The sequence below is a fragment of the Haemorhous mexicanus genome, chromosome 14, assembly GCF_027477595.1.
Source record: "Haemorhous mexicanus isolate bHaeMex1 chromosome 14, bHaeMex1.pri, whole genome shotgun sequence".
In the NCBI taxonomy this organism is placed as follows: Eukaryota; Metazoa; Chordata; class Aves; order Passeriformes; family Fringillidae; genus Haemorhous; species Haemorhous mexicanus.
The window spans coordinates 5,364,533-5,390,182 of NC_082354.1; the positions used below are offsets into that span (position 1 = coordinate 5,364,533).

At 41.0% G+C, this 25,650-nt stretch overlaps 2 protein-coding genes across 9 annotated transcripts in view; both read right to left on the reverse strand.

The window, feature by feature from the left end:
- Positions 1-143: 143 nt before the first annotated feature.
- OGT (O-linked N-acetylglucosamine (GlcNAc) transferase) lies at positions 144-22,833 on the reverse strand. 5 transcript variants are annotated; one of them, XM_059858998.1, is made up of 22 exons: positions 22,668-22,830; positions 18,903-19,053; positions 17,779-18,022; positions 16,190-16,258; positions 13,079-13,195; positions 11,694-11,773; positions 10,287-10,482; positions 9,913-10,053; positions 9,646-9,746; positions 9,301-9,454; positions 9,095-9,196; positions 8,674-8,853; positions 7,767-7,925; positions 7,056-7,145; positions 6,180-6,305; positions 5,605-5,775; positions 5,369-5,485; positions 5,122-5,289; positions 3,014-3,166; positions 2,077-2,329; positions 1,761-1,884; positions 144-1,204 (listed from the first exon to the last, which is right to left on the reverse strand). In XM_059858998.1, the coding sequence occupies exons 1-22, from the start codon at positions 22,702-22,704 to the stop codon at positions 1,030-1,032; spliced, it is 3,108 nt and encodes a 1,035-aa protein (XP_059714981.1). In that variant the 5' UTR covers positions 22,705-22,830; the 3' UTR covers positions 144-1,029. The 5 variants fall into 5 exon arrangements, with proteins under 5 accessions (XP_059714981.1, XP_059714980.1, XP_059714983.1 ...); XM_059858997.1 differs by having other exon boundaries at positions 18,903-19,083; XM_059859000.1 differs by lacking the exons at positions 18,903-19,053; positions 22,668-22,830 and adding an exon at positions 14,407-14,551 and having other exon boundaries at positions 17,779-17,823.
- Positions 22,834-23,569: 736 nt separating this feature from the next.
- Positions 23,570-25,650, reverse strand: part of TAF1 (TATA-box binding protein associated factor 1) — a 29,448-nt gene continuing 27,367 nt past the window's right edge. For all 4 annotated transcript variants that reach the window (XM_059858996.1, XM_059858995.1, XM_059858994.1 and 1 more), the window contains 2 exons: positions 25,232-25,409; positions 23,570-24,208 (listed from right to left, as the gene is read on the reverse strand). In XM_059858996.1, the coding sequence (XP_059714979.1) occupies positions 23,992-24,208; positions 25,232-25,409 (395 nt within the window). In that variant the 3' untranslated portion in view covers positions 23,570-23,991. The remainder of the gene's footprint in view (positions 24,209-25,231; positions 25,410-25,650) is intronic.

Below are 25,650 nucleotides of genomic sequence, written 5' to 3' on the forward strand. Positions count from 1 at the left end.
GGCACCGGCAGCGCGGAAATTCCGCTTATTCCAACCGAAAATACCCATTTCTGCCCAAAGAGCTGCGCAAAACGTTACACAAAGGAAGAGTTAAGGCCAGCAAGGTTTTCTCTCAGACAGCAGTACAAAACGTGACACACCGGTCAAATCAAACTGGCAAACCAAAGCTTTATTTTTTTTTTTTTAAAGTCTTTGCTACAGTACCTAGGACTGCACCCCTATACATAATTAACAATCATTCCTGAAAGATCTGTATTTGGCACCAGTTTGTGTTCACCTCAAACACCTGTGGGAAGGATTAATTTCAAATCAAATTTGGTTTTTTAACAGAATAGGAGCTGCCATCATGAAGCCAATTAGCTGAATTATTGGAGAAGCTTAAAAAACAAAACAAAACAAAAAAAAACAAAAGTCCTTATCTTAACCAACACATTACAGAGAGAGCTCCAAAACAGAGGTCAAACATTAAAAGGCTGATATAGGCTCAAGTGGTTTATAAAACCTATAAAAAAAGACTACACCAGCACATACGCCCTTTCAGTCCACGCAGTTTAGAAATTAACACAGGGAGCAACTCACTAGCTGGAAATCTTGTCATGGGAGAACCACATATATACCAACAGGAGTACCCAAAATCAAATGTTAAAACGCTCCAATTCCCAATCCACGTAAAAGGAGAGAGGTTTGTAGGAAGATTAAATCAATCCATGATATCATAAACTGGTTGGGCAGTTCAAACTTCCCCCAGCAACCACTTTGTCACTCATACACACAGGCTCACATGTACACGGCTCAATCCCATTCAAATTCCTCATGGAATAAAAGGATCCCAGGCTCTATTGAGTCTTTCCCTATCATGCAAGAAATAAGTCTGGCTGTGCTTTAATCACCATCATGTATTACTTCAGCCACAGAGTACCAGGCAGATTAAGTAGAAATGCACAGTTTTTAGCTCATCATCTCTGCACAAGTGTTGGAGAGGCTCAGTTCCTGGAGAGTTCCTGGAGGGCAGGCCCAGTGTCTCTCTGTTCATGCAGACTCGCTGGCCTCCACGGGTTTGATCATGTGGTCCGGTTTGTTGCCCGCAGCGTAGTGATCCCACATCTGGAGGTACAGCCGCTCCAGGTCCATCGTGTACTGCTTCGTGTTGAACAAAGGGCTGGATATTCTCTGCTTCCAGACTTTGCCACGGATTTTTTTCAGGCTACAAAAGAGAGTTAAAGCAGTCATGAGATGTTCCAGACAACACATCATACTGTTTACCTCTGAAACCTGCTGTTTTCAGCTAACCCAGAACTTCCTGTACAACTGTTTCAAAAACACCTACTCCGCCACCTCCACCGAATTCCTGTTCTATCTCCTCTCATTTCTGATACAGACCAGCACGACCACTTCAAATCAAAAGAGCTGCAACATTAACTTGCTGCATTATCTGTAGTGCAGTAACACTGCACAGCATGATTTTAATTTGAAGTGACAAACTGCTTAATCTTCTATTTAGAAAGAACAAAATGTGAACTGTATTGCACTTTTGAAAATAAGCAGTTTCCTCAGAATTGTTATTCAATTGGGAGTGCTATTTAGTTACCATAAAAGCAGAAGCTGATTTAACTGCAACACAAGACACCTCTAGAAGAGGATTGCCCAGCTATTTTTAATATAAAATATCTGCAGGATTAAAACTACTTATGTCTCAGCACTGTGCCCAAGGTACTCTGCATTCTTGATGTTCCCACATTACAAAGTCCAAGTTTGCTTACTATTCCAGGTCAGTTCCCAGTTTCACAGCAATATCCTCATACTCCTGTCTGCTTTTTGCAATGAGCTCAAGACAACCCAGGCAAGTGAGCTGTGAGGCAGCAACTCGTGAGGCAAGAGTCTCGCCTGAAGAAAAGAAAAGGCAAATCAAAACCAACAAAAACAAACAGGAATGAGTTTATCAAGTAACTAATAACATAGGAGCTAGGGGCTACTTTCCTTCTGCCTCTACAAAAGGCAGTTTGATGTGTTTGCTGTTACTAAAAAATTAATAATATTCCAAGCCATGTATTCTATGAAGGTTCCTCACTGCATTACCTGGCATAGTGACCATTGGAGTCCCAGCCCAGAGCACATCCATGCCAGTTGTGTGCCCGTTGCAAAGGGGAGTGTCCAGACAAACATCAGCCAACTGCCCTCTCCTCACATGCTCTTCTTTGGGGGCAACAGGTGAAAAGATGATTCGGTTTTGGGCAAGACCCAAGTTTTGTGCGTACTGCTGGATATTGGGCTCTCCTACGGCTGGGAAACGTAGCAGCCACAGCACGCTGTTGGGAACTCTTTTTAGGATCTGTAACACAAATAAGAAGAAAATACAGGAAGTTCAGGGAGGAACTTTTCTGCGCAAGAAATTGCCACATACTAAAATGAAGTGGAAGGCGTCATCACTCTTTGAGGAGCGGAGCAGAAACTAAAGAGATCATCATTATGAATGAGATCACTGGGACTGCATTTCTGATCCCACTGAAAGAGACAGCAACTCTGAGCAACAGCGTACAGAGCTGCTCCTTAAGAGAGTAAGTACTGAACTTTATGATTTCATTTATTTATAGGCCTGTCCTATGGAATATAAAGGAAAATTACCCTCGAGTAGCTCTCAGCAATACACTGTAAGCTGGAACTTGATGCAAATGCTCTCCACTCAGATTTATCAATGTACCAACTGCCAAGGCCAGTTGTAACTCAATTGCAGAGACTAAGGAAATCCAAAGTTATTTCACAATGGAGAACCAGCATACATAAGCTGTCCCAAATAGAAATTTTCACTGGCTAGATACACAGATACAATTTGAAATACATCTAAAACCCTCTAAATGCTACTAACACTAAGCCCTGCAGCATGAGCACTGTAAGGATTCAAATGGCTCAAGGTCAATGTTTCCACAGAGGAGTTAACTTCCATGAAATTTCTGCTAACCTAAGCAGCTTTGCCAGAAGTCTGACCTTAGATTTCCTACTGGATACAGATACTCACATTAGCCCACATCTGCAAGGTGGAAGGATCAATCTTATAGAGCTGATTGAAGTTACAGTACACAACAGCATCCTCTGGTAAGCCATACTGAGAACGAGTAGTAACAATTATAGTCCGTGGAACTTCTTCACCAGTTGCTGCTTTGTTGTTTATCTAAAAGTAAAAAAAAAAAAAAAGGTATTGAAACATTGAAACTGCAGGAAACAAGACTATGCCCTGTGGAATTGTCCTGAGACATATTTGTTAGCATAACAAATTACTGTAAGCATATCTTTGGTTTTATGATACAAAACAAAATTGTCTACTTACCCACGGCAAGAATTTAACTGGTATGTGTACACGTTTGTGGATGCCACAATGTTGCAACCACCAAGGCAAAAAACACTGGGCATTTTCATGCCCTTCCTATATCTCCCCGAAATTCCAAGTAACTGGAATAATTGGAAAGAAGAATCATATAAAGAGGTATTACACATGGAATCCTATCCTCCTTAAGGTCACGTAATCTCCTTGAGACCAAAAATGAAATTAAAACTGAAAGACAGAATAAAAAAGTATTTAGAAAGCAAAGCTGGGGTCTGGTTTGTTTGGATTTTTGTGGTTTATGCTTGGGTGGGTTTTTTGTGTGTGTTTTTCTTTTTTGAGATAGAACACAACAAGATAATCAACAGAAGCAGACTTGTATGTAACTGATAAGACTGTAAGGAATCAGTTGACAAGGAAAATCATGAAAATGCTGAAAATAAGAGTTAATGACAAACTCTTAAAAAACCTTCACAAAGAATAGGAATATGCTAATAAAAAGGAGCAGAGGATGAAGTTGGAATAATCAAGTTATCATGCAAGAGTCTTGAGGATTAGTAAAATGGAAGCAAGATTTTAAATTTTTTTTAATGATGTGCCATGAAGGGATCAAAACCAGATAAACAGAGAGGGCAACACAGCTACTTAGAGCCTTTTTCCTTAAACATGTGTATTTCTACATACATATGCATTAAAAATTTAGACAGTGGCATTGCAGCCAGCCACTGATGACATACTTGATGTGAATGACAATGACTCACTGTCAGTGACTGTTAGAAGATGCACAACAGCTCAACAGAAGTTGGTAAATATGCTACTTATTCAGGTCATTGAGACCTCAAAAAACACAGGGCTCAGTTCTTGTTGCCCTATGCCCAAAAGTAGCTGATTTCAGCACAAAGAAGAGCTATATTAGTGTCACTGAAAGACAGAAATCCTATTTTAGAAGTGCACAGACAGAGGTGAGAGTTTTCATCTCAGTGGTGGAGTGTTAAGACAAGAATTCTCTATGGTTCTCAGATGACAACTTCAGAAAAATTGCTAACAGCCTTAATGACCAAACTAAGACAACTATTACCAACTCAAAGAAAAGTCTCAGTTGTGAAGTAAACAACTCAAAAATAAACCAAGATATGAGATTCTGAACAGAGCAGTGGTAATAAAAGGTATCAAAACGATGTAAAAGATGTTCCTGAGAGACTGTAAACTGAATAAAATAGACAAGATAATGAGTTATGCTAATGTCAGAATAGGGCATTTCTAAAAGGAAAAAACTGTTCTGCAGTGGAAGAAAAGTTAAACAACACCAGTAACTGTCACTAAAATCCCATGAACTCTTAAGCACTGAGAGGTGCTAATATAGTGTAAAATTCTGAAATATTTAAGGAGATGAATAAATGTTGTTGAAATCCAGTGGAGTAATTTTGCCTCTATTCTATTACTCAGCAATTTTTTTTTCTAACAGAAAAACACAACTGACACTGAGTAACAGGTTACAAATCTTGGTAGGCTGCAGGCAATAAGGAAATCTTGCCTTCAAATTCAAAACAAGAAAATATCTTCTTTATGCAACAAGAAAGAATTTCTTTGGACTTTAGATACCTCTAGACACAATTCCTCTATCTTTGGGGGGGAAGATCATCTTCCAGTACATCTGTGGCTTACAATGAGCTTCCTTCAGTATGACAACTAAAGGAATCAACATGACAGAAAACACATTTGCTTGGAGGTTTTTCTTCATTGTTGTGTTAAAACACACATATATAACATAAACACCAAGAGAACAGGGTCCTGAAGTGCCTCACCTGAGTAGTTGCTAATCCATTACTGATGTTGAAGCCATTGATAGTAATCTGAATTTGCCCACGATTTATCATCTCAATCACAGCCTCTGCAATGGTGTTCATAGGGATCACGGGCATGCTGAGGGCGGCATTGCCATCGGTGTTGTCACAACTGTCAGGACACTTCATCTGAGACAAATCACACAGGGATCAGAGGGAGTTCTACCTGCAGTGCCCAGGACTGAACACAGACAAGAGCAGCTCTCACCTTAACGATCTTGACATCAGGAAGGCTGTCCAGGAATGCCTTCAAGTCAATACCATTCAAAACAATCCTGTTATCATAAATATGACCATTGGACTTGAAATCAATGACTGCTTTTTTCTGTCAAAAGAAAAGATTTCAAGAAGTTACAAGATCCCTTACCAATACTATACCAAGTGCCATTTCATAAAGACACCTATGGGAAACACCTACTTTTCTTGCCCTATCTTCCAACGTACCTTCAAATGGGGGAACATGTTGGCATGGTCTCCAATAAAGAAAGTGTTTGGCATGTAAGCTAATTTCTCTGAATACTGCTCAGCCACCTCAACTGGTGAAGTTTCTTTATCTGTGATGATATAATCCATGAACAATGCCCCACTGGTTCCGGGATACCCTAGCCACATTGCCTAAAAAAGAAGAAAGCAAAGTTCAGTTCCATGTGCATTGCACAAAAAAAGGCAGTTAAAAATCAATTTTAGGTCACATTTGCTACATACAGGTTCAAGCTCCTTTTTCTGCTTTAACAACTGAAGATCAACCCCTAAATCCAAACCTTCCACACCAAGACAGTAAACAGCTCAAATATACTCTAAAATTGATCTCAAGCAAATTTTCAAGCAGCTTGAAGCCAAGTAACCAGTGACTACATCTTCTCTCACCTGAGACAACTCCTGTAGTCGAGAATGACCCTGAGTAAGGTTCCTCTCATTCTCCTTCCATAGGCATTTTAGAAAACCCTCAGTCAAAAAATCCCCCCCAAAAAGACTCTGACACTGATTCTGGCTTAGTAAGAGCCCTGGAACTTAGTTACCTGAATAGGTGCTGGTCTCAGGGCAAACAATTCATTTCGGGCTCCTTTGGTGTAGCCATTCATGTTAATGAGAATGTGAATCCCGTCCTGATGGATGCGGTCTGCTGCTTTTCCATTACATGGTATCTAAGAATAAATAAATAAATAGATACATAAATACATGTTCTTTTTGTTTCCAGTCTCCCAATGTGGTTAGTCATCAGTGTAGCACTGGATAGATGCCAACTGCATAATTTAATTTAAGTGAGACTTAAATCTTGTTAATCCTGGTTTTACAGAAGGGTAAATCCTCAATGCAGCAGTAGAGCTGAGTAGCAGTAAAACAAAAGCTAAGGCTAGAAACGGAGGCTATACAAACCAGAACACCCTCCCCCACACCCAGTCCTCTAAGGCTAATTAGTAATTAAAGCTCACATAGGGCAAGTGGCACATTAACAAACTAAGGTAGTACAGAAGATCAAAATGCAGATCAAGAATAAGCTAGTTAACTACACTACAGGGCTTTGCCTTGACTTCTGTGAATACTGAAATCCTGGTCAGTTTCCACACCAAAATGTATTTGCAGTTGTGACATCTTGACTTCTCCATGACATTTAAATATGACTTATCTTGAGACTTAATGTGAGAGTTATTAATGTGAGAGTTATTAATATATATTGATAATGTTACTTTTTAATAATCAGAGGTCACAAGATCACCACCACATCTGAAGTAGGGCATAATGCCAATACATCTACAAAGTTCAAATTCTCAAGACTAACATCAGCCTAATTCAAGAAACAATTGCAACTAAGAACCTCAAACCACAGATTCATCTCTTTCTTTATTTAGGAAAATTTAGGTTTGCGGGAAGGTCAATGCATAAGACAAGCTCACCTGAGATAAGTCAATGAAATGATTTGCTTCAGCCATCACTTTTACACGGAAGTTTGTCCCATCATCAGGACTCAGGGCATAACAGAATACCTAAATTATGAGGCACCAAAAAGTGAGTATTTATGACAACTTGTCCATAAAATAACTGTGCTATATTGTGATTTTAAATTACATCTAGTTTCACACAAATCATAGTTATTTACACGGCATTCACCAGTTGAGAAAGAAGTCCAGAAATAGGCACTGGGCCATTTTTTGACACATTTGAACCAGGCCTAGTTCTGTGCCAGAGAATGGCACTGCATGCTGCAGAGACATATATCCAATGTTCTCATCAGTGCAAGGCAAAGTAACCTTAACAGACAGATCTGCATAAGAATTAGATCTCTAAGAATGCCTTCAAGTCACCTCTGACTTTGTAATTAGTGAGAATCATAACTATGAATCAGGTTGAATAGACAAGCCAAGCCTCAGGGAAGCTTTTTAACAGTGACTGGTTCTCCCAAGTAGGAAACCACAAGTGTATCTGAAAACAGCACCTCATATTATAAAAAAGGATGACTTGGGCTGAAGAACTCTTCAACTCATTAAAAAAACAAACCCAAGAAGCAAAAATTTGCTCTTTCCTCGCTTAATTGCTTGCACCAAGGGGAAAAAAAGTGCCACTTACAGGCATATTTAAAGCTTTAAGCATGCCATTTTTATTTTTACCTCGAATTTGTCTGGGTTATGCATGCCTGGAATTGACTGCATTAGGTGTGAGGTTGGATGGTTTCCAAAATCAGAGCTCACATAGCCAATACGAAGTCGACCTTCACTGGCCTTCAAATCCTTGGGATGCTCATATGGTGGCTTATGAAGAACATTAATCTGCCAAGAAAACACACAAGTGTTTAAAAACCCAGGAACTAAAATCTAAACAAAGGAACAAAACCCCCCTAGGAGTTTGCAGAATTAACCTTATCCCACATTCAAGCAAGCAGTCATGGACATCTGCTGTTCCAAATCTGTGCTCTATGTATTCCACTGGAGCCAAGTGCAGTACCCACACACTGTGCCACAAGATGTGATGTCTCTGCTCTCACACAAATACAGACATCACTACCACATTTCTGCTTTTCTAACAGTTTCAGTATTCCACCTTGATTATTAAATATCCTGATACCACACCATGATCCTCAGGAAGTTCTCAAACCACAGGGTGGTTCTCAACCACCCTGGTAACCATAACAGCAATGCTGTAAGGCACCATAGCATTTGTTCTGTTCTTTGCTCTCCATCTTGCCCAGGTATCAGCTTGCAACCAGTATCTCTGACAGGATTATCAGGCTACTCAGACAAGTCACTTTGACAAAGTGTTATCTTCCATTAGTTAACTGAACTCTCCCAACAGGTGACAGCACATTTTCAATTATAAATGGCAACCTGCACAAGTAGTCTGTCTCAAAACTCACAAGCACTAACAGCTATGAACATTACATCCCACTTCCTCACATGTCAGTGACTCAGAAAGCTTACAAAGGCTAATACTGACAAATCTGAGTATTAGATTTTGAGTAGGAACAGGCAAAGCCTCAAGGGACTTCAATCAACAACTGGCCTGTATAGAACTCCCTACCTTGTCCAAACAGAGATTTCCATGTCTCTCAGCAATTGCCTTCCTAAAACTGTGAGAAAGGGGATACAGCATGCTATGATGTGGGTGTACAGAAGGCAGTCTGTTTTTCTCCAGCTGATCAGCTACAATGCTAACCAGCTTCTTCATTCTTTCATCATAGTCTGTCCAGTCACAGACAATCTATAAAGAAAATCAGAAAAACAAAGATTACAACAAGAGCTTCCCCCAGCCTGTATCAGTTATTTCAGAGGTTGAGATTAATGTATCTTCCAAAAATGAAGTGAGAACTTCTGTAATTACTGTTGACAACTGTATAATCTTATCTTCTGATTTAAGACAGAAGTCTGACTTTTTACATTTAAATTAGTAATCTCCTGCAGAGGAATCCTAAGAATCACAATCAAAGCCTCATCTTCCTCACCTGCAAACAGTGGGCCAAGTTGCAATAGGCATCTGGGAAATCAGGTTTCAGTTTCAGAGCAGTACGGTAAGAGGCAATGGCTTCTGGTATATTCCCTGAATCCTGTGAAGATACAGAAATGAGTCAGCAGGTAAAAATAACCTCAGGGTAACTACTCACAGTGCTGCACCACACTCTTCTAAGAGTGAATCATTTGCATGTGCTACCTTGTGAATCGAGGCCAGGTTGCTGTGGGCATCAGCAAAAGCTGGGTTTATCTGAATGGCACGGGTGTAGCACTGCAGAGCTCCTTGAACATCCTGCATCTCCTTCAAAGTGTTTCCCATATTAGAATAGGCATCTGCAAATGTGGGGCTGATTCTGAAAAATAAAAATAATATGTCATGAACAAGAAAAGCTCCTCCTCCAACAAGAAAACATCTCATATCCAAACTTTTCCATTTAAAGAGCAACTATGGAAATTACGGCACATGACTAAGTCACCTTCTATACAAATCCAGGCACTTTCCCATTAGGAAAGCCTGGGACTCTTACAGGGAGTATCCATTTACCTAATAGCCTCTTTGTAATGCATCAGAGCTTCCTGTAACTTTCCCTGCTGTTGCAGAACACTTGCTAAATTCGAATGCGCTGCAGCAAACTCTGGAAACACCTGGAAGAAAAAGAAGTTGACTCTCTCTCAAACATCACAGCAAAAATAGTTATGCATTTATTGTTCTATTTTCTTACCTTCTTTTTAGAGAGATGGGAAAAACCTCAGTCCTGTTACACATTCCCAAGCTGAACCACCCACCTCTCCCCCTCACACTCAACTGTACCTCAAGAGCCTTCCGATAAAGACGCACAGCTTCCTCGATATTGCCCTGCTCCCGCTTGATGTTTGCCAGGTTGTTGAGTGAGTCTGCATGAGTGGGACAAAGTCGAAGGGCTGTGTTGTAGCATTCTTCTGCTTCTACCACCTTCAAAAAAGGGGGCATTGTTAATACTGTAATATTTATTGTAAAAGCACTGTTTATGAAAAGTCATTATACAATCACTTTTAAAAGGTTCAAGATGGAGATTTCCTGAATTATTCTTCCTTTTAAGTGAGGTTAACATCCATCTTAACAACTTGTTCAACAAGTTGATGACAGCTGGTGTCTATTAAAAAAGCATTCACTGTAATTTTAAAAAAGAAAAAAGTGCTCCTTACACTGCCTTTCTCCTTCAAGGCATTGGCCAAGTTGCAGTAGGCATCAGGGAAGTGGGGCTGGAGCTCAATGGCCCTCCTGTAGGTGTCTATGGCCAGGTCTATCAGGCCCTGCTCATAGTACACACAGGCGAGGTTGCCGTGCACAACTGCGTGATTTGGGCTCAAACTCAAGGCTCGCAGGTAAGCTGCCACAGCTCTGGAACAAAATAAAGGAAAAAAGAGGTAAACAATCATCAAATAAAAAAGGTAAACAATCATCCAGAGAGCAGGAATTATTTACCTCAGTACAGTGTATAGTGAATAACATTAAGTCTTCTGGAAAACAAGGAAAGCTTTCAGCTATTTTTTTTTAACACTTGTCATTACTAGGAAAAATCCCTTTTTTTCCTTACTCCATTTTTTTACTAGTTTATTATTCAATTTTAACAAGATAAACAGTATCACATTATATCTTTATTCTCACCACTAACCTACTATTAGTTACTTAAACTTCAATCACCACTTTGTTTGTAAGTGAAATCTTTAAGTATATGCTCCTATAGCACTATGTAAATGGCTGATTTATTTAAATCCAATTTCTAGGAAAACCATAACCATATACATAAGTAAATCTTTTAAAGGTGATGCAAAACCTGAAATTATGGAAAAAACACGGCTCTGTTTAGTCCACTAATTCATGATTAAATCAGACATCACTGAGTCATTTAGACTGTGTGCAGTGCAGATAATTAACCTGTTCCAGGCAAGCTTTTATTAAAATTGGGGCCACAAACCACAGCTATCAGAAATTAAAAACCAATTAACAGATGCAATATGCTACATTGCATATAAACAACACAGCCTGGATCTTCTCCCAGAAACAGAAGATTCATGTATCAGATTAGAGGTCTCAGAACAGGTTAGTTCAACAATACACCAACACTATTGCAAGCCAAGGCAATAACATGAGGCAGACATGTCAGAAATACAGAATATTTAATCAGATCTTTAGCTGAATTCCAGCATTCCAGTGTGTCTCACATAGAAGAGAAATTTTAGAAGAGACTTGCAAATTATGTCCTGAATCACTTAATAAAAACAGAGAAATCTAGCATTCAGGTCTTTCTTGTGCATCTTATTTTCACCCTCCCCAGCCTTAATTTCCTATCTATTTTCATCAGAAACTCTTGGTTTTGACAATGCATTAAGTACAAGAAAGCAACATGAAAGAACACATATCACTGAATTTTTTATTTTTATTTAAATGGACCAGTAGCCTGGCCTGCCTGCACTTCAAAGTCATTTGCTTGCTAAGCTTAGAGTTGAAGTCTTTGCTACTCGTGCTCACAGACACTTTACAGAAGGACCATAATCTGTATCTTGATATATCTGACAAGCCACAGAGAGCAACAGTATTGATCTGCTTACCTGTCAAATATCCTTGCCTCCTTCAGAACATTTCCCAGATTGATATAAGCATCCAAAAAATTTGGGTCAAGCGTTACAGCCTGAAAATAGTTTTGAAATAAAAGTTTTGAGCATTAAACACAAAACATATTTTCTATGAAACTGAGTTGTTTGCTGCTTTTTAAAAATATTATAAACATAATCTCTAAGTTTTTAAGACCTTATCAACAATCCAGTAAGGAAGGAAAACATACAAACCAATCACAGAGCAAAGTTATTTATCTGTAGAAATGACAGCATGTACTACCTTCAAATTTATTTCTTCGCTTACCTATTGAGTTGCAACTACTGCAGAATAAAGTGTTAAGCATTTATATCACATTAGGCTGATCATACCTAACACTCCTGTCTACTGATGCTACATTGTCTTTTGCTTGTTTTTAGAGAAGAAACCATAAAAAATTTTATCTGTATCCTTTACCTGCTGCAAAGCAAGACAGAATTTTAAAACTTTACCAGTGCAGGAAAACAGGTTGTTCACAAGAACAAGGAAACAGCAAATACATCACATGTGCAGGAAAAATTAAGCAGCCATTTAACTAAAATATCTTTGCTCCCTTCAAAACTAATAAAATGCAAAAAATCACTTAAAACCGATGAAGTTACAGAAGCTGCAGTACAAAGCTACACACGAGTATTTGACAAGCCCCACTCTTACACTCTACGGGAACTATTAATTCCAAATAAAAATACTTCATCTATCACAGACTAGACAGAGATCAAAAAACCAAAAAATCTTGAGCAGCTAGACTTTTATTCTGTAGATTTAAAGCCATGAAATTCAGGAAGAAACTCGCCACATCTTAAATTCAGCTTTAGGGCACTCTAGAAACTTCAGAGATGAGGACAAAATTAATTATGATGCCAATTAGACACTAATTGGAAGGTCTCAGACAACTTCTTAATGACACTAATCTAGAGAAATCTGAACAGTAGTGAAAAATAACCCTGGAGAAGAGGAATTAATGTGTCACTTAAAACTGCTCTTCTTAATTACTCAAAGGACAGTAACACCTGAAACAAAAATCACAATGCAAAATGATTTAAGAACCAAGTTGATTCTTTCTCTCACACACAAAACATGCAAAACATTATCATCAAATCAGATTTAAAAAAAAAATTAGTCCAGGAAAGGGCTGAAGAACAATTTAATTAATTTTCCCATATTTGACATTTGTGAAGTCCTAGGGGAGTTGTAAGTGTCTCTCTCTAGTACCATATAGGCAGTTTGAAACATCAGCAAGTTTAAAATAACAATTAACATGAGCTGCTAACTAACAGGATCATGTAAAGTTCTCCACTACCAAAATATTTATCACCTGAAGCTGGCTCCCTTAGGTAGTTACCTTTTCAAAGTGATGAATTGCAAGCCAAATTTCTCCTTGAGCATTGAAAACACAGCCAAGATTACTCCAAGCCACTGCAAAGTTTGGTTGAGTCTCAATTGCTTTTAAGTAACAGGCCTTGGAATAGTTAAAGAAGAGAGATACAAGGGAAGGGGAATATTTGTAAAAAGAAAAAAATGAGAAAAAATAATTGTTAGTATGCCTTCTCTAACCAGCCAAAAGTGACCCTGCAGTATAGGCTAGCTTGCGCCAAAACTAATGCGCTGCAAACTGTTGTTGATCCTGCGCCAGCGCAAACCAAAACCCAGGTGCAAGCCCACCATTTTTCAGTTATGCTGGTAACAGATTAACATTCCTTCAGACACCAGACTGCCACAAAAATAATCTAAGAAACAATTCAAGTAGCTCACCAGAACATCTGCCGCCTTTAAGTGCATAAAAAGCAAAAAATTTCCGTGTAAAAACAACTTTACTCTGAAACAAAATTTTCAAATATTCTAAATCTGACAGAAATTACTCTAAAAAAAAGCAAAAAGGCAAAAAAAACCACTACTGAAAAAGATAAAGTTTAAAGTGTGCTTGTCAAATGAGATGACACACCCCATCCACATCTTGTTTCTCAGTTTCTTCAAATACAATTCAACCTCTCCTGCAGCTTCAAAACCTCAAATGACAGGATTGCATGAAGGTTTAGGTCCCTGTAATGCAAGCGCAAGAAATCGCTGCGCATCCTACCCAGCACGGCGCCACGCTATCGCTGCGAACTGCTTGGCTCTAGTGATTGCCCCAAGGTGCAGTGAACAGCCAACCAGAATCATTAATCTACCAGACAGGCCCACACAAAACTCGCATGTTAAATTTGATGTCTGGACTCTGTAAATGTGTTACAACCCAATTTCGTTCGAAAGGCTGCAGCCTGGAGCTCGGGCAGTCGCCCGATCAGAGATTAATCATCGAGTCAACCGTTCACGGGGGCTTTAATCGCACGCAATGCGCGTTACCGCTGCGCAGCCTTTGCGCTACTGCAGGATCACAGCGCATCATCAGAAGAGCAGAACGCTGCAATCCAAACAAAGAAGAAAAAAGGAAAAAAATGAACAACCGGAAGAGTTAGAAGCTTTTACTATTAACTATCTCCAATTATTTCTTTAAAAATATTTTAATTTACTTTTACTTTATTTCTTTGAAAGAATTTGTGGCTAATAGTATAAAATATTCTTACATTACTTGCTTGTAATTAAATATTTTAAGCTGTTTCTGAAGCCACAAGACAGAAGATTCAGGCATGGAGGCAAATGGTTTTGCTGTGGCAGTTACAAACCCGTTACCATATTTCTCATCATGTGACTTTTCGGTGCGTTCCTTGCTGGAAGAGGAGGAGGAGGTGTGTGTCTGCCCTAGATCCAGGCCTCGAGCTCCCTTCAGCGAGGCACCTTACGCATGGAATAGGAGGTTTCACCCACCTGAAACCTTCTAAATACAATATCAGTGGTGAAAAACCAAAAACAAGAGAGAAAATAAAACAAGATCATTAGTAAGAGTTCAACAAAGCAATTGCATTTTTTTGGATATGTCTTAACACATGGGAATGAGGATAATCTGTCTGTAACAAGGGAGACATGCAGAAGGGAGAGGGTTAATCGGGCAATTGCATACAGCAGGGACTTTTTTTTTTTTTGGAAGAAAGGCTCTGAAACATCTACAAAGAAATTAAATTTTAGTTCAAACTGTAAGGAATCTGCTGGCTTGATCTTTCAAATGGACTGATAACCAAAGAAACACATTGCAATTTACTCGAGATGTTTTTCCTCGTTTATTAAGTTCTCACAAAACGGACTAACACTTTCAAACTAGGTGTCTCCAGAGCTCTGAAACAAAGAAGTCAGCAACCTAAGGCAGGCGCAGTGTCTTGGCCTATACCAGTCACACTAAAGCTGCAGTGAAGTGCAATTCATGTTAGCTGTCCGCTTGGTGGGCTGAGAACCAAGTGTCTCAAAGACTGTTCAATTCTGAATGCTGCTACACAATGTTTTCAACCTGGATCCGGCCAAATCAATCAGGCTGCCCTAGGGTGGTACACGCATCCAAGTTGTTAATGAGAAACAAAGCAATATTGAATTTTGATCCTGCAGTCCCCGTTACCCCACAAAGATGCCCACCCTCCCCAAATGGTGCTGCAGCCAAACAGACAGCTACGCTGTTCATACACTCCACTTCTGAGCATGCGCGTGGGGCTTGGAGCGACAGCCGTGGAGCCCAGAGTGGCTCTGGTTTCTCCACACTCCTCACCCCTGCAGCGCGGACGCGTAAGGTGGCTTGTAACAAGACAATTTCTTTCTGCAATCCGAATTTCAACGTGCCAAGAATTTTAAACTCATCTTGGTGTTCGAATTGTCGGTTTAGGAAACGCACGACTGCTAGAAGCCACCTTTCCACTACAGCAAGTTTTCTTTTGATCAGTTCATTTACCAAACAAACCAGCTTTGTCCTTCCGATTTCTTTATTTTGGGGGAGGGAGAGGGAAGACATGAAGAAAAGATATTGGGGGATGGGGGTGGGGGGGTGGTGTGTGTCGCATACTGCAGCTATTATTTACTAGCCTTTCTTCCACTATCAAGGGAAGGGAAAAGTTAAAAGAATAAAAATCTTTAAAAGCCAATATTACAAGGTAACATTTGGAAAGTTTCTTCTCCACTTACAAGCCACAAAGGACTTTAGAAGAGCGGCCTTTTCAATAGCACCTGCATCGTACAGGGATCTCGAGCTAACCACAGGCTCTCTGCTTGGCACCAGCAGGCAAGCCTCAGATCTGAAGGATTGTTACTTATTTCCAGATGAAAGCATGATGGAGCCCCTGCCCAATACTTCAGAATGGTATCAGATAGTCTAGTTCAGCAGCAAGGCTTGGTAACTTTCCATTTCTTGACTTAAACCAACTTTTTAAACATGGACATGCCATATCTTGCCCTGCAACTACTCTGGGGTGTTTCAGTGCCTTCAGTTTTCAGAAGTTTCTCGGACTGTCTGTTGATCAACGCAGATTTGAAGACTTGGTGCAAAGTTCAAGTTTTCAAAACACTGATGTTTACATGTATTCTACCCAACACCTACCTTGGCTTCTTCCAAGCGACCCAGGGCTTTGAGCAGGTTCCCCAGGTCACTACGAACACAGTACAAGTCCTGAAAAATCAAAATCACACCATCAGTTTCAGGACTTCAGACTCTCCACAGGTCTTCACAGAGAATTTGCGAGGAACAACCCAGACCTCTAAACCTTAATTCAGATTCTTAATAAATACATCACAAATGGAAATTATTTTTCTAGATCTAAGATTACAAACAAGAGATAATCTGAGCAAATGTAGTACTGTAAAGGATTAAAAAGAAGTAGTATTTCATACAATTCCTATTATACAGAAATAAAAAACTGAAAATAAATGTCCCCCCCCAGCAGCTTAAGTCCTTTTGCCACATGTAAGCATTTCAAGCCCTCCCCCATATTTTCTTTTAAACCACAATGCCAAGCCTGTACTCTTAAGAAACTACAGCTTTTAAATAGATATATAGTGATTTTGCTGTCTGTATCCCTAAAGAAGCTTTCCTCCCTGTTTTGCCCACTAATGCATCCTTTTCCAACAGCTTTACCCCCTGTTCTTGTTGTTTCATTTGTTTGAAATGAAAGCACAATCTGCAACAGCATTATCCAGCAGTAAAGACCAGAGAGAATGTAGACATTTTGTCAACACTAATGAAAGGATTTACTAACCTAAACAAAACCCAACTCCTGAAAAAACCCCACCATCTCACATTATTCTAACCAGTCCACTAGTCACACGTCTTGGCATATTAAGTTAGACAAGTTCACACTGGCTTAAGAACACAGAGAAATAAAGTCCAGTAAGTCTCTTGTTGGACTGGGTTTGCTTTTGCTTTTCCTACAGAAAAAGCATTTATGCACATGGGACCAATGCTGCACTTGAAGTACTTTTTATCAAAATGTTTGACCAAAGAGCAAGCAAATAGCTGTATCATGCTGAGCAATACTGTACAAATTTAATGAGCATGATGCAAAATAAACAGAGGACAGCAGTCTGTTCACTAAAATGTCAATTTGAAACAGTTACAACCAAAAATCCATACACCAGATGAATCAATCTTATAGAAGTCACTTACAGACAGTCAGTTTCAGCCTATAAAACCTAAACTGATGCTCCTGTAAACCAGCCCCCAATGGAAATCTAACTCAGTCTACAGCAGAAATCTTACCAAGGCAACGCTCATCACCATCAAATTTCTGACTTCATGATAAAGTAATATCTGGTGATTTTCCAAGATCTTACATTCAAGTCTAAGCATCAATTCTCTCACTCTAGTACTACCTTAAAGCACATAAAGGTAAATATGGGGCCATTCACTGAAGTTTCTGCCTTCAGAAAAGAAAAACCAAACCTTGCTTATCTTTTATCTAAAAAGTTAAGTATCTTACATATAGAGAAAAACAACCAACCACTAGCCCCTACTGCAATACACAACTTTTTGTGACAAAAGCCTCTCAAAGGTCCTTAAAAATAGTTTTAACTGCTTAATTAAATTTATGGTATACAAGTTGGAAAGGTTATCTATTGTTCATATTTTGAAAGCTGCTACTTTTGTAATGCAGTAATAAAGAATGGACTTTTATAAAATAAAGCATTACTTACAGGATTGTACTGAAGGGCAGACACATATGCCTGTACTGCTCCTTCCATATCACCTGCAGCTACGAGTGCAGCAGCCAAATTAATATATCCATCAATGAAATCTGGTTTGAGGCGCAGGGCATGTCTGTAATGCTCAATTGCTTCCTGCAGCTGTCCACGCTCCTTGTACACATTGCCTAGATTTGAATAGGCTTCGGCCAACAGTGGATTCTGTTTGATTGCCAAAGTGCTGAAGTGAGCAGACCTGGAGAAAACAGACCAGTTAGCAAGTAAGAAACCACAACCCAAAAACAAACAAAAAAAACCCAAACAAACCCACCCTCGACATTCAGTGCTCCTCTGTTACTCTAGGAAATATGCATGCTCAGGTGAGCCAAACACACAGCCAAGAAATCTGGACTTACAGAGCTGTCCTGTATCTTTATCCGCCCACTTTAAACTCTGATTGCCCTGGTTCCCATTTTAGGCTGTACTGAACAAAGACAGCTCTCATTTACAGTCAGAAGGGTTCAAGCTGCCTCACAGCTGAGCTCAATACACTTGGAAAAAAACACTACAGGAATCCCTCTTCCAACATCTGTACGCATTAAGCAATGTTCCACTTGATATTCTTTTCAAGAAGCAGGACATGACTTACATGTAAAATTCTGTTGTATCCTCACTCATTCTATTTTCCCATATCTGAACTACTACGACTTCAATCAGAAGACTATATAAAACAAATCTAAGTCAAAAGTTCTTCCTTCCTTCACCAGCAAACATGAATTTACAGCTAGAGCAAGTGAAATTCAAGATGCTAGAGGCACAGAGAGCAAGATCAGGAACAGGCAAGCAAAAAGAACAAAGAAACAACTTTCAGATCACAAAACTGCTTTAACTAAACATGTTGTTGTGCAGGAAAGTTTTACAACTTAAAGAAAAAACCCCATACCACAAACCCTTAGAGTGTAGGTGGAACGAACACTACACCTGTAAATCCTGCCAGTACACACCAGCATGGCTGGTGTTCCAATTAATGTTAATTAATATGTCCAATATTAAAATGACACGACAATAATGGCAAACCCTCCTGTCTGTCGTAAAGCTGATGAGTCCAAGCAAAATTCCAAAGGGAAGAAGCTTACCTGTCCAGTCGGCGACACTGGAAGTGAATGGATGACAGTAACAAAAGCACACCAGTGTTATCAGGCTCCTGTCTCCAGAGCTGCATGCAGTGCCTCTCTGCTGCTTCAAAGTCTCCTGCCTGATACTCACGATGAGCCAACTCCGCTAACCCTTGGAAGGAAAGCATACGTTTCGTTGGTTCTGGAGAATCACCAAAACATTTAAAGGGGGAAAACAAAAAGTTAGATGATGGGAACAAAACAAAAACAAAACAAAACAATGAAAAAAAATGTACACAACTAATGGATAAAAATGTCTGAAATGATATGAAACACTACAGCACGTGACAGTTGGGACTCTAAGATCTTATCTGCACCAGTCCTTGACTCCATCAGCTAATAATAGCAAAAATGCAGACTGTAATGACTGTGAATATTTGCAAGTCAATCATTTTCCACTATTCTGAAAGAGACTCCTGTCATGATATATTTTGGTTCTTAGCAGTGGAAGTGCTGCTAACAGAACAACTACTCTCCTCACTCCTCCCCACGACTGAAAATCCTATGCTTTGCTATGTTAAAAAAAAGCTCTAATAATTTAATAGGGAAATGAAGAACAGGAGACAAAGACTTTAATAAAGGACTTGAACAAAGAAAGTTTTGCTGTGCAATTAGTGAAAACTCTTAAAAAAAAAAAAAAAAGGCAAAAAAAGCACAATGGGTAACATTCATTGAATCCTACATACTCCTATAATTCCTCTGAGTCAAAATCCTTTCACAGAAAAAAAATGGTCTTGGAACAACAACAATATCTGATGAAAGACAAACACACACTTCAATGATTATGCAACTGGCCTACAGGAGGAACCATTAAACAGACAGGGTACAGGAAAGGAGTTACTGCTCCTGGAGGCTTAGCTGGAACAGGAGTGACAGAACAGTTTCAGTATTTAATACCCAGCTGTGGAGAATGAAATACTTAAATGAAACACCACCTGTTTTAGGCAAAACAACCAGAAGTGAGAGAAGTAAGTAAAATTTCTTACAAAGTAATAAGCAAGTGCAACTTGGAAAAATCCACAACCATTCATCCTAGAAAGAAGTGCTGGCCTTCAAATTCTGCCTTTATACCAACAAATTCTTACTATTAAAATGTTTGATTACTGCAAGTATCTCTCATTTTTCCTCCTGTACTCTCCAGCCCCTTAGTTTCATTCATTAAACACTTCCCACCTCATCCTGCAGTTTTAAAATTTGGAAGCTAAATGAAACAGATAAACCTTTCCTAATACAAGAAAGCACCTCAATAGCTGAGCCTACATTTTTGTAGTGAGGTAGTACAAAAGTTCATGCTTTTGTGAGAACTTTAAACACAGCCAAAACAATCATAAAGAGATTAGGTACAGATTACTACCCAGTGTTTATTTTATGAAATTGGGATTGATGCAATTTATTTAAATTACTTTCAAATTTGGGGTTTTAGCAGCAGTAGGTTTTAATATAAGACTGCAAGTCCTATATAAGTACAGTAGTTTTTCCAAATAGTGTACTGCCTCTGTCAGTGCTATAAACTGTTTCACAGTAAATTGAACTACCACTGCCACTCTCTTTTTCAGATAATTGACAACTTAGTAACCAAGTATCCTTATCCAGATTAGATTCCTGGTTTTCAAACCCTGACCAAGGGCAAAGAGGACTTCACGATCTGATTAAACCGAATGGCAAAGATAAAAAGGTACAACCTTTATTCAACATGAGAATGTTGAACTGTGCCTGAAAACCACTCCACTTACAAATGGTGCTGACAGTCACACTGGAGCACCAGCGGACTGTTCCCCACTCGGCCCCTGTGCTGTTAACAGGTTTTGCCCTTCTGGCAGGCAGCGCATTTTCAACTTCCGCTGATGGCACAGAGAAACCAGAGAGAGGAAGAGCATGTCTCGTGAACTCAATTTCCTCCTCAAATACATTCCAATTGTTTCAGTAAATTTCAAAGTGAAAAAAAAAGCAAAAAGCACCCCAAAGCATAACAACCCAGAAGTTCACACTTCAAGACTTATGACTGCAGGGAAAGAAGCTTTCAGTCACGATCTCAATGCTACATTTTGCCTCCTTAGAGCAAGAAGTCAAACTGAAGTTGCAACTTCAAGGCCAAGAGAGCAGGCGGTGCAGATTTAACACCTGGGAATGAGAACTACTAACAAAAGCAACAAAAGAAACACTGACACTTTCTTTCATTTATCAAGTGTCTCTGTTTACAAAACAACCCACCCTTTGTCTCCAGAGATAAGGCAAACAGTGTAAAATTGCTAGTCATTTACCTCCAAGCATTTTTTTTATAAACGATTGTGCAGAAGTTCACTGAAAAGCAGGAAGTGGACAGCCACATCAGGAAGCCCAGAATGAGTGAAACTTTTTAATACAAAGTTGGCTGGAAGTTATGCAGTGCAAAATATCCGTAAGATAGCCCATGAATGGATGCTCACTGAATCAATTTGTAAAGAAAATAACTGCAGTGAGGAGTCACAGCCAGGAAAACCCCTTTTCGTGTCTTGCATAAATTAATTTCTGTACCTCGGCTAATTTGTGCTGCATGCTTCGACTATGACCTTGGAAAAGTCTAGTACAGCGCTGTGACAATGACCTTCCCTGAGGCTTCTAGACAATACAAGCAAAACAAAAAGCTGCTCAGAACCATCAGAAAGACGCCCAAGGCCATTTTCCCCGCACAAATACCATCCTAAGCACTTGCAATACACTCATGCTCAACCTTGCGTTCAGACACCAGCCAGTTCTAGGCAGAAGCAGCGGTTACCTCCAGCTGGGAGGTGCTGGATAGCACAGGACTCCCTCCCAGCGTGCACGTGGCTCTTTTTACCCGCAGGGATCCAGGCTACAAGAGGATGCTGCAGCCTCGCTGACCACACACACAGTTCTAGCTGAGAAAGTACGAAACACCGTACTGCAGCACCTCTCTGTATCACTACTGTTTCTCTTTAGATCCCTATCTCCGCACTCCTAGCAGTCTCTTTCTCTAAAAACCCTCCTTTTCCTTCTGCTTTGCCCAAGCATCATTTCAGCTCTTCCTGCCCCTCTACAGAAATCCCCAAAATCCGGGGGAATGAAGCTGTGCTGTCCTTTCATCCTTTCAGCAAGCACAACACCTCTTTCTCTTGCTCTACAGAGAAAGTCAGATTTCTCCTCCATTCCTCAAGTTCCTAAATTTAGGGCAGGATCTTTCCTTGATACAACATGCTATCTTACTGTTCAGAAAAGCGCTTTAGCGTCCAGCTATGCCACAGAATCACAGAACGGTTTGGGTTGGAAGGGACCCTCAAGATAATCTCGTTCCAATTCTACTGCCATGGGCAGGGACACCTTCCATTCGACCAGGCTGCTGAAAAAAAAGTCCTCCCGAAGTGCAGCGAGCGATTCTGGGCAAACCAACACACATTTTGGGCCAGGCTTTTAGCCTACTTCGCCCTCTATCGCAGTCACCTGATAGTCTGATAAATATAGCAGCGAGCCCACCGCACTCACACCTCCCCGGCAGCGGCCCGGGGCTGCCCACGGGCAGCGCCCACCGGAGCGCGCCCAGCACCGCGCTCGGGCCCGGGGCGCACGGCGCCCCACAAAGGCGGCGGGGGCACCCCCGCCCTGCCGCGTCTGGAAACTTCCGCCGGGCGCGGGCCCGGCGAGCGAGGAGCGGCCCCGGGGGCGAGGGTACGGCCCGGCCCCCGCTGTCCCCGGCCAGCCCGTCCCCGGGGGCGCCGCAGCGCACGGTACCTGTGCTGTCCGCCACGTTCCCCACGGAGGTCGCCATCGGGAAGGGGGCCGGGGAGGCTGTGGCGGCGACGGCAGAAGGTGCGCTCGGGCCGGGCCGGGCCGAGCTGCCCGCGGTCGCGGCGCGCTGAGGCGGCGCTCCCGAAATGGCGGCGGCGGCGGTACCGAATGGCCGCGGCCGGAACTATCTCCGCGGAAAAGAGTCCGGGCGGCGCCTGGCAGCGCTGCCACACGGCGGGCGGAAGGACCTGCTGGAATCGGCCCGTTATCGGAGGAGAGTTATCCTTCCGCCCGCAGCGCTGCGCCAAAGGCGGCGGGACTGCGCATGCGCCACCACCTCCCGGTACCCCCGCACGTGGCTCCGCGGAACCGGCGCTCACCGGGACAGCGGAGCTCAGACAGCGGGACAGCGGAGCTCAGACAGCGGGACAGCGGAGCTCAGTCACGGAACAGAGGAGCTCAGTCACGGAACAGAGGAGCTCAGACAGCGGAGCTCAGTCACGGGACCGCGGAACTCACTGGGACATCAGATCTCAGTCACCAGAACACCACAGCCCACCGAGACTCTGCAGCTCAGTCACAGGGACACCGGAGCTCAGCGTGTACCCGCACAGAGAAACAGCAGCAAAGGCGTCTGTATTCCCATTCCTGCTGTATTTCCATGAGTTCCCTCAGCCACACACCAGGACTCCAAACGGAACCCCGGGGTCTGCAGCAGCTTCCCCGGGGCACTGAAAATTAGCAGTGTCCGGGGAACTGTGAGCCTTCCTGAAGGCTCAAATTACCAAAGTCTAGTTTCTGGAAGTAGTTGCAACTTATAGAAAAAGTAGGGCAGCTGTTTCTGAAGTATTTGTAGTAGTTAGGCAGTTCCCAAAACCACTCGGGTCAGACATCAGACACTGTGGTCCCAGAGAAAGAGCTCCCCTTTATGAAATGAAAATTGTCTTACAGTTGTTCATCAGCAGCAAGTATTTCATTCTGAGCAAGTATTTTTTCCTGATAGGCATGCTCATATCCAACAGGCCAGTATTTCTGAGGAATTACTTTACATCTAAAAAGACTGAAGAACAAACCACACAAACCTGCATCTGAATTCTGGAACCAGTACAGGCTACAACAAGCCAAGGCTTCAGCAAGACATGCTTGTCTAAAGCTTATTTTTCACCGTTTACTCATTTATATAACATGTTTTATAATCAATTAAAATATCTAAAGAAAAAATAAATCTTGTCATCACAGCTGACACTACACAGTTCCTTACACCAAACTGGGACAAGAGAAATTCAGGAGCCAAGAGTGGCCCAGAATGACCATCATCTAAGGGAGTTCATTCATCTGAGTCCAGGTCACTGTCTCCTGCAATGGAGTGAAAGTCCTCACTGTCCTCCTCATCCTCAGACAGATGGACCTGACTTAACACACTTGGCCCAGAGCGCTGCTGCTCTTCCTCCTCCTCCTCTTCTGAGATCTCGTAGCCTCCAATGCTGCTGAAACTCGTGTCTCTTGTGTTGGACTTTGGGTCTGGCTCTTCGTAGCTGCCGTAACTAGAAGAAAGAAGAAAATAATTTCAAATGAGCTGCTGATACCAGCAATTCTGTATTTAACTGCTTTAAGAGTTGGCTTTAAGTCCTGTGAACACTAGGGAGCCACTGTGCATTTCAATTCTGTCACCTGCCAGCTTTTTAAAACAGAAACTAAAAAAAACCCAGTTCTCCAGTGAAACAATTCCAGTATCTTCACTCTACTCTCATACACTCCAGACAGGAAAAACTGATTGCTCCAACAGCTTCTGTCACCTTCACTACAGACAGAAAGTGCAGGAGTGTTTTCAGCCCATTCTCATCTTCTCTAGAACTTCCTGCTGACTCTTGTCAAGGTCCTGGGCTGAGATGACCATTGCCTGCCAGACCAGCTACCTATCAGCTCTGATGCCTGTGATTTATGAGGCAAATATCAATGTTTGCACCAAGACACTGAATTTCACAAGTAGAAGAAGAACAGAGAATCAAATACTTATATTCTACAAAATGCCCAGAGAAGGGAGAGTGGGTTACTGTTCTCTTGAATGCAAAAAAATAAAGCTAATATTGTTGTACTTTCAATTTTCTAATAATTCGACACCTTCCAAAATACAGAATATGCATATTCCTATACTTCTGGACTTCAACTAAGCAGCTGAATTTCAAGACATCCTTGTTCTTAGAGGGAAAAAAAAAAAAAACTTAAATCTGCTAAGTCACTTTTTAACTTCAAAGGCATCTTGTAGTTTGAGACAGCTTGTAAAAGCCTTTATTTGTCCTGCCATCAAAAACCACTACATATGTACAAGAAATTATCTTACTTAAAAAACAGGGTAGGTTTTTTTTTCTAATTTAACTGATATTTTTATTAGTGAAAATCTAACAGCAACCCCAAATTTCTGTCAGTAAGAATAAATTGTAATTATGGCTGCAACAGTAAGAACAGTCACAAGATAACTTTACAAAAAATATGAGATATTCTTCAGGTTTTTAGGATGAAAAATTCTAAAATCTTTAAGAGAAGGGATTTTAACCAGCTCTAATTACCTGATATTGCTGTCCTCCATAACATGAGATGTCTCCCCACCATCTCCTTCATAGGACATCATGCTTTCTTCATTGTCCATGCCCATCCGTGTGTTCTCTTGAAGAACATGAGGCTGTTTGGGTCTCACTGCATTGGGCTCCACATCTGAGTCACTGCCACTCTCACTCAGCTGGATAGCTGTGTAATGAACCAAAGTCTGGTCAGGAACTGCCAGGTTTGTTCTGTCACTTACATACCCACTGTCTATGGTTCAAGGCTGCAGTGCTGACTGTAAGAAATATTTACAAAGGCAGCAGAAAAGGTATCTGGCAGGTGACACCACCTACTGAATGCCCAATTCTGATGTTATTCCAAAGCAATCTCATTACCACCATTACTCAAAAAGGCCTTGCCTACTCTGGAAAATTCCCCCTTCTTC